We start from the raw sequence: 12932 nt of genomic DNA on the forward strand, positions 1-12932 counted from the left end.
GACTTCAGTGGATAAAGTAGGCTGATGCCAGCCTAGAGTTTCTCTCCATCCTTCATTCCCTCCATTAAAACCCCACACACGTATATCAAATTACCAACCAATGTGAATAAAATGACGCAAATGAACTCGTTTTATCGGTCACCTCTGGCATTTCCAACAATTATAGCAACACACAAGTTGGCCCTCGATAATTTTTTAACATTGCTTTGGTTTTATCTTCCCTCCAGTCTAATTCCGCTAAAATGGAAATAATTCAATGTTAACAGAGATTAAGAGTACTACAATTTTCCGCTAAATAAAATATTAGGGGGCCAGTTCCTTCCCCTGTGCCGGATATATTATATATATATATATATATATATATATATATATATATATATATATATATATATATATATATATAATATATCTATATATATATACCTGTATATATATATATATAAATATATATATATATATATAGATATAAAATGTCCATTAGATATAGAAGGTGGGGACACCAGGGTGTCACCACGTGTAGGGGGGGGGGGGGGGGGTTAGGCGAGTGGAAAAAACCGTAGCTCTGCGGATGGGAGAAAAAAGCGGGTAAAATTGGGGGTGGAGTTTAAGGGTTTGTAGAGGAAGAGGGAAAGACAAAGGAATACGAAGACTCCAGTTGGCTGCGATGAGATGGTCCCTTTTCCCATCTGCTTTTCTTACGGCGTCCATCGTCCCGTCTCCCCACGGTGTGCGGGAAAGGAGCGGCGGCGGGGTCCCTTGGGTGCCGAGAGTGGACTCACTTCGCGGCTGCAACCAGTGGGTGGCCGATGTCCACTTGCGTCGGGTTGGGACCAATCCGTCCAGTAGGGGGGAGGAAGTAGGGGGAAAGAAGAGTCCGTCCTCCGCCGGGGAAAACCCCTGTTGTTCAACTGATAGTCTTGTAAGCAATGCTTTGGTTTGGGATGGGGTGAGGCAAGAAGATGGAGGGAGATATAGGTTCCTTGTGGCGACAGATGAGAAATGGCTTAATTGAATGTTATTGCAAGTTAGGTGGATTGAGACTGAAATTAATTTTCATTTAACAACAGGTCATTTTGGATCTTGTGTTGAATTTCTAATTGATCTAGGGCGTCTAATTTCTTCCCTTTCCATTTAACGTGTAGAATTTTGGGGTTGAAGTTGTATTTGTGATCGGTTTCAATTATGTGATCGCGACCATTGAATATTCATCTCCTTTCTGGAGACAATCTCGGTGCTCATTTGCTCTTGTTTTGAAGTCCCTGCCTGTTTGACCTATGCATTTCGCGTGGTGGGAGTTACACGTCTGTTCACTCCACTTTTCCAAATTCTATCCAGTTTGTCTTTTGGATTGCTCACTGGTTTGGGTAGGTTTAAAGGGGTGTTAAAGAAACCTCTGTATTTAGCTTTGAGGAATCTATTGGCTATTTTACTTGACAGGTGGCCGATAGGGGATCCTGCACCAACGTTGTGAGTTCCCTGCATGTGGTGACACCCAGGTTTCCCACCTCCTATATCTAATGTGTATATATATATATATATATATATATATATATATATATATATATATATATATATATATATATATATATATATGACCTGTACAGTAAGAGCTTTACTTAAAAATGATGCAGTGCATCAAAACTGGTCGCGAATAAAATTTTTATTTAATGAAAAATTGTTGTAGTCTTCATCTCTGTTAGCATGGAACAGTTCCACTACATCACACTTGATTCTGTAATTTAATTCAATGCTAATTTGCATTCGAGTTCCGATTGATGTAAAAAATTATTCATACAATGGACTACGCAATCGTTAAAGAATATAAAGAGGCATACATGCATAAATTATTGGCGCTTAAGTAGTTAGTACTGGCACACTCTTGTACTTATCATTAACCTGATAGATTGAGATAGATGCCACCCTCATATTAAGCCCTACTGCGTAAGGAATTGGCATATTCAGGGTACATAAGGGGGTTAGCTCTTTCCATAGATGCCAGAGATTTTCCATAAAAAAGCTTGTGAATGAATGAAGATGATTCATTTTCACTGACTGAAAAAATATTTTGATTTAAATATCCATGCTAATTGTTTTTTAATAATTTTTAATTTTGATTAGCCAATGAACTCACGGCCATGCATAACCACGTTAAAAAATTGTTAAACACCACATTTCACCTTGACTAGAACTTAAGCAGAACTAAAAATTAAAACTTGCATTTGCTAATTATATGGCGACGTTACCACATTTTTTTTAAGTAAATTTTTAACAAATGGACATTGAGAGCCTTAGTGAAATTGATTTTTTATAACTTTGTTCACTTTTATGAATCTTCGGCTTTTTTAGTATTGTATGAAAAAATTCTATTTTTTTGCAAGATATTAGCAGTCAAGTATTTAGGTGCTTATTATTCGTGTCTCAGAATGTAAAAATGTAAGGGTAAGGTGCTAATGGAGGAATAAAAATAAACTAAAAGAAAATACCATGGTTTAATATATATTTTTATTTTGCACCTAAATTTGGTACAAAAATAACTATAATATGTATTAATATGAACAAAAGCAACCAAGGGTTTCCACAATACCATAACATATAATTACATTTGATATACATTTAAATTTTCCTTCCATTGTGACCACCAGGGATGTTTGAATCTCAAAAATATTAAAATGGGTGGTCAAGTTTCTCTTTAGGGGTATAGGGGGGCATTCTTACAACTATTATCTATATATTCCATGATTACTAATTTGTATTATGCATCAATGAAAGAGTGAGGCACAGAGTTTGTTAGGATGAATAAAAGCACAGTCAAAAGCAGCATAAAATTAAATATAGGGGTATATGACAGCAGATAACATTAAAATTCACAGCACAATATTTTCACATTTAAACTTTACCATACAAATTCCAGTATGATGGAATGGGAAAATCCAAAATCCAATGTATTTTTACATATAACCTTTTCTTGGTTAAACTTTGATGAAGCCATTTTCAATTATGATGGAAAACTACAAAGGTTGTCTACCTCTAAACACTGGTGTATTTGACATTTCCTTAAGGCATTAATGATATATGATGAAGCATGCTGCTTGGCAGCTAACCAACTCTATTTAAATAAATGACACAATTATTGCATCAATTTTTGAAAAGTAAGTCTGACTTAATGCTCAATCATAATCTAACACCTTTAAAAAATATCTCATCACAAAACATATTTTGAAATGCTATTCACATAAGTACCTCTGATTTCATCAATTATGTATGTACAGTTTTGGAAATTTTGAAAATTTAATCAAACAAATAATATATTAAGGTGCTTAGTGTTGTTTTACATCTATTGTACTGACATTAATATTCCTTATTGCTATTTTTGGAGCAGTATAGTGGGAAAGTGAATATAAAGGCATTTTATAGTTATAGCATCATGAGGGTATCTTTCAAAATGCAATTTAAATATTTAAGAAAAATTTTATGATACTATGTAATTTAAACACTTCAAAACATTTTTGATTTAGTACTTTTATAGAAGTTAATGGTTTGATCACAGATTATGTGAACATCAATAGTAATTTAAGCATAACAAACTAAATAATGGGCCACTACTTAGAGGCAAACATTTTTGGCAGAAAGTTCTAATAATGATTATTCGTTAACTTCCTGTTTCAACTGGCGAAATATACTTCCAAAGGAAAGATACCCATGTTAGACTACATGAGTAAAAATGATAAAGAAAGATACCCTTATGATATTTAAGAATTACAAGTGTGTATGATTTTCCACCCACTCTTCTAATCAGTATTTATGATAGCAGGCAGAAAATATTTGATTTGACACACAATCACTCACATGCAGTACTTTTAAGTAATTAAAGTTTGAACAACATACAGAACTAAATATCAATAAATTAGGCACAAAACAAAACAAATATACAATGTTGAGTATTCACTATGATATAATTAGTGAAAACTCCCATCTATTAAAATTGTACAATGTTGGGGGATGATACGGATAAAAATCACAATATTTGAGGGGGTAGGATTAATAGCCTTCCAACACCTCTGATATATAAATAAAATTAAAAAGATCAATCTCTGTTTGAGTAAGCATGTCATATAAAATATATAACTTGAGAAAAATAGGAGGAGGCCAAAAGAAAGGTAAAGGTAAAAAAGCTATGGAATATTGTATTTGAAAGCTAGATATTTGGCATTTTGGTAGGAAGTCACCTCTCTGACCTAAAGAGATACAAAAATACTTGATTACATTAAACAATAGAGAATAATATTAATAATATAAAACAAAATTCCAATTTTGCATTTTGGAATGTCAGGTACTTAGTTGCCAGACATAAGGGACTTCACTAACCATGAATGCCTTAAATGGAGAATGGCCAAAGCAACTAATGACGGCTGAAATCTAAAAATAGGCTTACCCATAATAATATCATTTAGGTGATTGGAAAATTATTCCTCCCCCTATTTTCAACTTTCTTTTGATACAATATTTGGAATTGATTTGCTGCTTAACCTATTTCTATCTTCTTTTATATTGCAAATGCTTATCAGAAGTTCAATCAGCAAACATTTAGACAAAAATACCTCCCCCAATCAAAATTAAACTTAAAATATAAAGAGACCTTTGATTAAATTATAACAATGCTGGCTGGACATCCAACCACATTTCAAATCTTCAGTGTCATAGCTCTTCAGCATTCTCTATTGAGCTTATAAAATTGAGATCTGGGATGGGAATCATTCTTCCATTGCCCACTTAAGTATTTTTATCCAATCATTGATCCTCTCTCAAGAAAAAAATGAGCATTGCCTTCTGTAATAGTACTGTAAAATGCACTTCCTCCTAACATACATCAGTTTTTCCCATATTAATTTTTATACAAAATATCACAAATGCTATCCTTTCAACACCATCAAAATTGCAGTCTTTTGGATAAATGACAAATTCTCACAAACATGCTTTTTGCTAAAATATTAATTTACAAGTTTTTCTAGCATAAATTTAGGGTCAAACTTGTCTTCTATCAGTGTCCATAATACAACATTGCATAAGCTTCATCCTTTTCACACATTCATCAGGGTAAATTGATATAACAACTTTGTGTATAGCACAAATAAATGTTCATAATAATACAGTTTTATTGAAGCAATGGCAAGGATTTACTACGGAGTAGAATATGGCAGTAAATGATGACTGAATTAATGCATTGATGTAATGAAGGGTAGATTCAAGTCACACATTTATTTTGACTTGACATCAAGCACACAGGAGAAACTATTCAATGATCAAATGATGATGCAATGCTCCCTGTTTTTTTCACCAATGATTGTCAGGTCTCAAAATTTTCTGCAAACATATATAAATTGGAATGGCTAATCCATTCATGAGTTGAAATCTTGGTCAAATACTCTAACATCAAAATACATACAACCATAATGATTAAAAAGAGAAACGTAACGTATATTTAGTGCAGGATTTCAACCAAATCTCCTGCAAGCACTCATATTTATCATTTGAGAAACATGAATGAAAACACTTAACATTGTTGTACTTACTCATTTGATGAAATGATTAACTTACATAAGCACACATTTACATTCATTCATAAAGATATTTTTAACTATACACACTGTGACTTCAGGATACAAGTTAAACCAAATCAATGATACAAAGGACTTAATCTTTAAATTGGCCGCTGAGCCCCCTTATGCTTCTCATGTCTGTATTAGTTTGAAACAAGGATGAAGATGAATTAATGCACAATGACTAAGAATATAGGATATTCTTAGCCTCTTCACTACATGGTCATCATAGTTTTTGAAAGACGAAGCTGGCCTTAGACAATACACTAAGTACTGTGTTTAACACTCACTCTCCCTGATCAGACTTCCTAGATTTTGAGTCCTTAGGCTTAGCTCAAACACACACACACACTTATTCAGCATCTGAATTCCTATTTGAATCAGTGCATAATGTCAAAAATTGCACTGTTTGACACTAAACCTTAGCTCTATGCTGATTAATAGCTAAAAAAACTTTTAGCAGGTGGGAATTAAAGTGTGACACACTGAGTATCTTGGACTGTAAATGGAAATATTGTAATTTTATGCATTGACAGGCAGGTTTGCTTGCATGCTTTCATTTCCATCTCCAGGTCCAGCAAAACGTTTTATGCAACTGCTATCACTGGCAGTATAGTCCATGCCTAGTTTTCACAGAAATGCTGAAATCCTTTTAATCCATGAGTTCTGTCAGCGTAATATCAAATGTGTCCTCTCCATCGGGTGATGGTTTGATGTCCAAAATAAACAGATCTTCATTGCAATAGTACTTGAGCATGTCATCATCAATTTTGGCCATAATCCTGTAGATAAAAAGAGGGGACAAAATGATATTTTTGGTAATGTCAACACCCATCATTGAAGAAAGATTATCATTTTTGTACCATTAAATCTAACATGCTGATTAATTTTATTAATAAGATTTTCAAGAAAACTGAAATGTTTGTAACACTAATTTACTTTATATTGCTAGAGCAAATTTTCCACTTTATTCTCCAAAGCAATTTATTTCTGTTACATTTCTCACTGGAATAATATCGGCAGAATGCTGTTATATATCACTAAGATCACACATTCATCTAGTGCTTTAGAACAGTGATTCATTTTGTAATATTAAAGGTTAAGTGTATTCTTCTACTAATTCCTCCTTTTTGAAACCATATTTGAATTAATACCTAGTTTATTGCCAAAATATTAGGTTCCTAACCAAAAATCAGTGTGGCTAAGTAAATCTATTTTAGTGCAATGGATGTATATGAATTTGCAAATTTCATAGAATAAAATGCATCCATGTTTTGACCATGCAGATAAAAATTGGTGAAATATTGGTTAATTTTTTAGTAGCATTATGCTATTCATGCTTGTTAAACTTGTAACATTTAATGAAGTTTTACCTTCCCCAAGATTAAAAGCAAATTATTATTAAGGACACTATATTGCCAAAAAAATACACAACACCAGATTAAACCTTATCCACACAGACATGACATTTCTTTACACACATAGGCCAAGCACATTGTACATAGAAAACCTATATCACCAAATTTTATTCCAATTGTTTTAGTTTGTTGTAATACAGTTCAAAATTTCTACTTAAAGATTTTCTATTCTGAGAGTAGAGAGACTTCTATGTGATGCTGATTGCACGGAGGTAGTTAATTTGAGGCATTCTGACTACCATAAGAAGATTACGTAATTTCTGTGAATGGGGAAAAGTTAACTTACCCTTTTTTGTTTTTTCGATACAAGTTACTAATGCTTGAAGTAGAAATTTTGTACTTATTCTCAATCTGGAAAGCAAGGAAAATAAAATAAATTAATCATGATCTATCACCAGTCTTAGTTCATTGAAACAATATCACAAGTGATTGAGGAATTCTCCTAACAAATTTACCTGGCAATCATTAAAATTGCCCTAAGAATAAACCTTGATGTAAACTCACTTAATTGACAAAAAATGTTTTTCTCTATTAATACTTATGCCTGTTAAAGGGAATCCACATTTTTTTCCAAAATAGTTCTGGCTAAAGTATTGTGACATCTCAGGTAGAAATTCCTTATTTTATTCAACACTAATTTCCAGAGCACAATATGTATGCTATCCACTTAAAGAGTTTCTCTTTTCTTTTGCTGCAAAATTTCATTTGGTACCTATATTATCGGAATATTATGTAGAGATAAAAAATACTTGGCATATTCAGGAGTGAGAGAGACCTGGTGAATCTAAAATTGATTATAACTCTCTTATATTGTAAATAATACCATAGATGGACTCTCATAAATATTGCTCACCAGCAAAATCAAGGAGGCCACAACTCAGTCCCTTAAAAAATTAGCTAGCAAGTCTTGGAAGTCCTTACCTCAACTACATACTAGCATTCATTCACAATGGTTATTTTTGAAACTCTGATTACTCTATATATTGGGCATATTAGAAGGCTATTATTTTATTTGTTTCACACTCTTGCTTTAAATGCTCTTCTATGTACCTAAGAATTAAATTATAGTCAATAGGTATCTATTCAGTACCTAAAGTACGACTAATTATGGTTCTTATTTCGGAATGGAATACAATTCTATTATTTCATAAGTGTCCATTTACTGAGCTATTTATTCATTTTCATTGCATATATGCCAAAAATTTAAACTGGGTGATGGCTGCATATTACGATCACTTTTTAAACCATCATTGCCCTTTGCCATAAAGCAAATAGTCAAGCATGCAAGCTTCAAATATTAGTAGACTCAAATTCACCTGTGCATTAAAATTTTTGTCAACCTCTGGCAACCATCAGGCAAATGAATGGTCATATTACAGTATTTGATAAGCCATGCAAAAATATTTATGGAGACTGTGTATCTATGTACATTCCTCAAATCAGCAATGGAACCATGAATAGTATAATTAATGATTTACAAATTTTAATTTATTCACACAAATGTTATATGCACCGCAATTATATGGGCTACTAGGATTTTATATTTTAATAGTTTTATTATAAAATCAGCATAAGAAATCAATTTAAAATCAAGAATATAACCTAAAATTCAGGAAATCTATGCATATAGGTACCTATGGTTATGAGTTCAAGGGATGAATCATTGACATCTAAGTAACATGTATTTGTTGGTAAGTAACATTGTTTTAAATGAAATTGGTTTATACGAGGGTCATCCGGAAAGTAGTACCCGTTCGTGCCGCATGAAGTGCTGACGACGCGAGTAGCCGCTGGACGAGGTCAGATAGCTTCAGTGGCTTGTCTGCCTTCTCTGAGCCAAGTTGCGTGACGCTAGCATTGCCTGTGTTGTTTCTGTGATTGTTTACAATGTTTAAAAAAATTGAGAACGCCGCCAGTTGTGAAGTGAGGGCAGTGATTAAATTCCTCAATGCAAGAAACGTTCGCCCATGTGATATTCATCGCCAATTAAAGGAGGTGTATGGAGACAATGTAATGGACGAGTCGTCTGTTCGGCGGTGGTGTCGCAACTTCAACATGGGGAGGGGGAACACACACGACGATGAGCGTTCGGAGAGACCGTCTGTCATTACAGACCAACTGGTGAGCTCAGTTGACGAATTCGTGAGGAACGATCGGCGCGTCACAATTGATGACATCTGTGAGCATTTTCCCAATGTTTCTCGAACAATTGTTCATGAAATTGTTAAACACCATCTGCATTATGCAAAAATTTGTGCAAGATGGGTCCCTCGCGTATCTCAATGAGCTGGCGGCGAAGGACTATGCAGCAGGAATACAGAAACTTGTCACACGTTATGACAAATGCCTTAATTTGCTTGGAGATTATGTTGAGAAGTAGTTTAAAGTATCCTCTTTCAAATAAAATTTTTTATGTTTGTTAATATTTACTTTTGTGTCTTTATTTCACGAACGGGTACTACTTTCCGGATGACCCTCGTACATGATAGCTTCAAAGGGAAAATAAATATATTCCTATTGAAAAATACTTAATATTGACAAAATCTTATATCAGCCTTGAAAATATGTGAAAAATATCACTTGTGACTGTAAAGGAAAATTTTAAAAATGCCTTTATTACCATTCATGTAATGTGATTAGTAGCATCATTTATGGTCCTATCATAATTATTGAAGTGGATATTTGGGAAAGTACTGAATATTTCCATGATGAGATAACAGTATTCAATTTAATATATACGAACTGATGACTGAATAATTTGGTGGAACAACTAGGCACAAATTGATTTTCAACATTCTCATTATTTGGGTCTAAAAATAAGCTAAATTGAATACTAGAGTGAGAATATAATTCAAGCTCTACAATATCTTCCTCCTGCTTCAATAGCTGCTGAAAATTTATTAATTGCTATTAAAGTGCTTCCATCAATGGTGCTCAAAATTTTTCATACAAATTTTAAGTAAGTGAATATTCATTAGACAATGGAGATAAAAATCCAGATATGAAAAGGTACCCTTAAAACCCTAAGGCATTACCCTTCTGTGGTACAATTTGAATTTCATTTAAAAGATAAAATATATTGGCAAAATTGAACAATGAAAATTTTATGGAAGCTAATAATGTGAACTCCTCTGATCAAAAACTACCTATTAATAATTTGACAATTGCCAATCTCATAGACACATAGGGCATGAGAATAAAAAAAACTAACATGTATAATGCTGTTAAAAGGTTCACACATGGCCAGATTCTAAAAGAATGATGCTATAATTTGCATTTCAAGGAAATTTGCACGTAGATTCAGATTCATCCATAAACCACATAAAGTTGGACACACAAACATTTAACAGGCACCAATTATTACAGGTAACTCAACACGTATTTACATGTTATTAATTCTTATGGACCAAACATTTAAGATATTATTAAAGTCAATAATATGCAGAGGGAAGTGATGAAGCAGTGATAAAGGTAGAAACTTGAACTGCTTTCATATGTATTATTTTTACCATTCTCTAGAAGCACACAAAACCCAAAAATCTCTTTCACCAAAACAGAATAAATTTCATAAAGAGAGTTTGGCTGACTTACTGCATTAAGGAGGCCTGCTGCACTCGGTGGCACCACATGGAGCGGCGTATACACATTGTCTGTTTCCTGCCGGACATACAGCATGACTCTTTCACTGAGCGGTGGCTGCATGGGTGGCGGTGGCAATGGTGGGGGGAGGGCAGGGGATCCACCCCCTGAGGGTGGTGGTGGAGGGCCTAGGGGAGTGTGTTGACCAAGATGGTGGGGGTGCAGGTGTAGGTGGTGGTGGTGTGGAGAGGTGACGTGGCTCACATGATGGGGACTGTTCGGGTGCAGGTGAGGTGAGTGTGCTCCCATCTTAGGCCTCTTTATTGCCGGGAAAACTACTCCATCTGGACCTGTGAGGCTTTCTAATGAATCTTTTTTGTCACTGTAAAAAGAAAATAGTAAGAATCCATAAGTTCACTTCCCTCACAAAGTGTCCATGGTTGACTGCATACTTCTCCATAGGGATGCAGCCAATGCCACAAACATTTAATAAAATATCAATTAAAATACAGGAAAAGAATAAGAATTACCCAAACAGTTTGACAAGAGTTTAAAACAAGCCTTGTTAAAGACATTATACAGTATGATGAAGGCCAATGCATAGAATAAATCCCCTTAATAATAATTTGCCCATTATTAATATGTAATCTTTTCAATAAAAAGATAAGTGCTACCTTAAATAAGCAAAAATAATTTGATTAAAGTAGCCAATTAGATACCTAATTAAGTCTGTTTGATATAGTTGGTGCTTTATTTGCAAAATATGACATTAATTAGGAAATAATCTCACAACATAAAATCATGTAAACCTTACAAAAAACTCCTCTACTATATGGAGATCAGGGACCACTATGGTATGGACTTATCCATGGATATTGGCAATACTGATACAGCCTCATTATAATACCTGGATCACCACAGTCCTAAATATTCCCATAGTAGTGTCCTTGCAGGAAGGCAATATAACAGATAAGTGGATATAAATGAATGTAGTTGCATTCTACACCACTGTACACACTGTTCTCTCTACTTCTCATCTCCTTGTGAGAAACAATTTGTTGATCATTAATAAATTGTCTTCCAATTTACTGTGTTTCCTGTGGATGTCATGGGACTAAGATGCATCCAAATTTTGGCTATAATTTTACATTGGTGTGCAAGACTTAGTTAAGTTATTAAGTAGTTTGTCTATTTCAAGTACACATTCCATTAATTTTTTCTAAATATTCCCCTGGTTCTAACTACATTTATTAAAATTTGAAAATATTTCATATGTGTGATGAAGGGGCTTCTTGCGGTGCTCCTGACACAAATTTACATTTTTTTAAATTACAAGCTATTGTTCTGACCACGCACATTTTGCTCGAAATGAGATTAATTTCATTTTATGTTTTCATTGCTCATTCTCATTTCTATGAGCCAAATGAAATTCTAATAAGTTATAAACAAACTCTAGCATTCATTTTCTGTCAGTACCTATTTCATTGCTCCTTAAGCCAACATTTAACTGAAACGCAACAACTTACATGAGCAACCCTGGCTGACCTACCTTCATCAAATACTTATATTAAAATTATGAAATCATCGTTGTGGAATCTCAAATCTTCAAAAGAAATACTTTAACATTCAGTTTCAGTGTTGGCAAAACAAATGTTTCAAGGTAGAAAGAAGAGTGAGAAAGGGTAAAGTGCAATTAGGCTGTCCTATTAGCAATGGATGAAAGGATAATCTTACCCTGACCCTTCCGGAGGGAAGTGGTTATGGAATTTGAGCGTTGTTCCAGGTTGTTTGTTGTTGGAGTGAAGGAGGAAGGAGGAGGATGGGGCAGTGACCTGAGCTAATCCTCCTCCTCCTCCACCAACCCCTCCTCCACCCAGCCTCCCAGGGGTGCCAACATGATGAAGGACATTCGATCCTGCCTCCCCATTGGACAAACTGTCAGGTTTAAGGGTATGAAGGTGTTGAATAGGTTCAAAGAGAGGGCAAGGAATCAATGACCCCAATAGAGTAGGAAGGTGTCATTTATTATTTTAGTTATGTAAATATCCAATGGTAACAGATTGACATATTGTTATTTTTAAAAGTTAATTTATTTTTGGAAATAGTGAATGTTTAAAAATAAGGGATAGTCAAATCAGTGATTGTTGCAGTTTGCAATTATGTTATATGATTTTTATTAAGAAAATTGAAATATGAGCATTTGACAGCCAAGAAGAACCATTACAGATCAAGTGAAAATTGAAGAAAGCATAAATGTATTTGTAAGTGGAGAGTGTAATGATATGGATATTTGGGGTTGTGGAATGGAATGAGGTAGAGGTGATGTTATTTTGAGAAA

General features: G+C 34.0%; 1 protein-coding gene across 1 annotated transcript in view; it reads right to left on the bottom strand.

Annotated features, from left to right (window-relative positions):
* Positions 1-2556: 2556 nt before the first annotated feature.
* The window catches only part of grh (grainy head), a 448313-nt gene continuing 437937 nt past the window's right edge, over positions 2557-12932 (bottom strand). The window contains exons 14-18 of the mRNA XM_071587167.1: positions 12502-12529; positions 12329-12426; positions 10607-10976; positions 7302-7366; positions 2557-6379 (exon numbers count right to left, since the gene is read on the bottom strand). Coding sequence (XP_071443268.1) covers positions 6250-6379; positions 7302-7366; positions 10607-10976; positions 12329-12426; positions 12502-12529 — 691 coding nt within the window. The 3' untranslated portion in view covers positions 2557-6249. The remainder of the gene's footprint in view (positions 6380-7301; positions 7367-10606; positions 10977-12328; positions 12427-12501; positions 12530-12932) is intronic.

Source organism: Hetaerina americana, unplaced genomic scaffold, assembly GCF_022747635.1.
Source record: "Hetaerina americana unplaced genomic scaffold, ioHetAmer1.1.p SCAF_3, whole genome shotgun sequence".
In the NCBI taxonomy this organism is placed as follows: domain Eukaryota; kingdom Metazoa; phylum Arthropoda; class Insecta; order Odonata; family Calopterygidae; genus Hetaerina; species Hetaerina americana.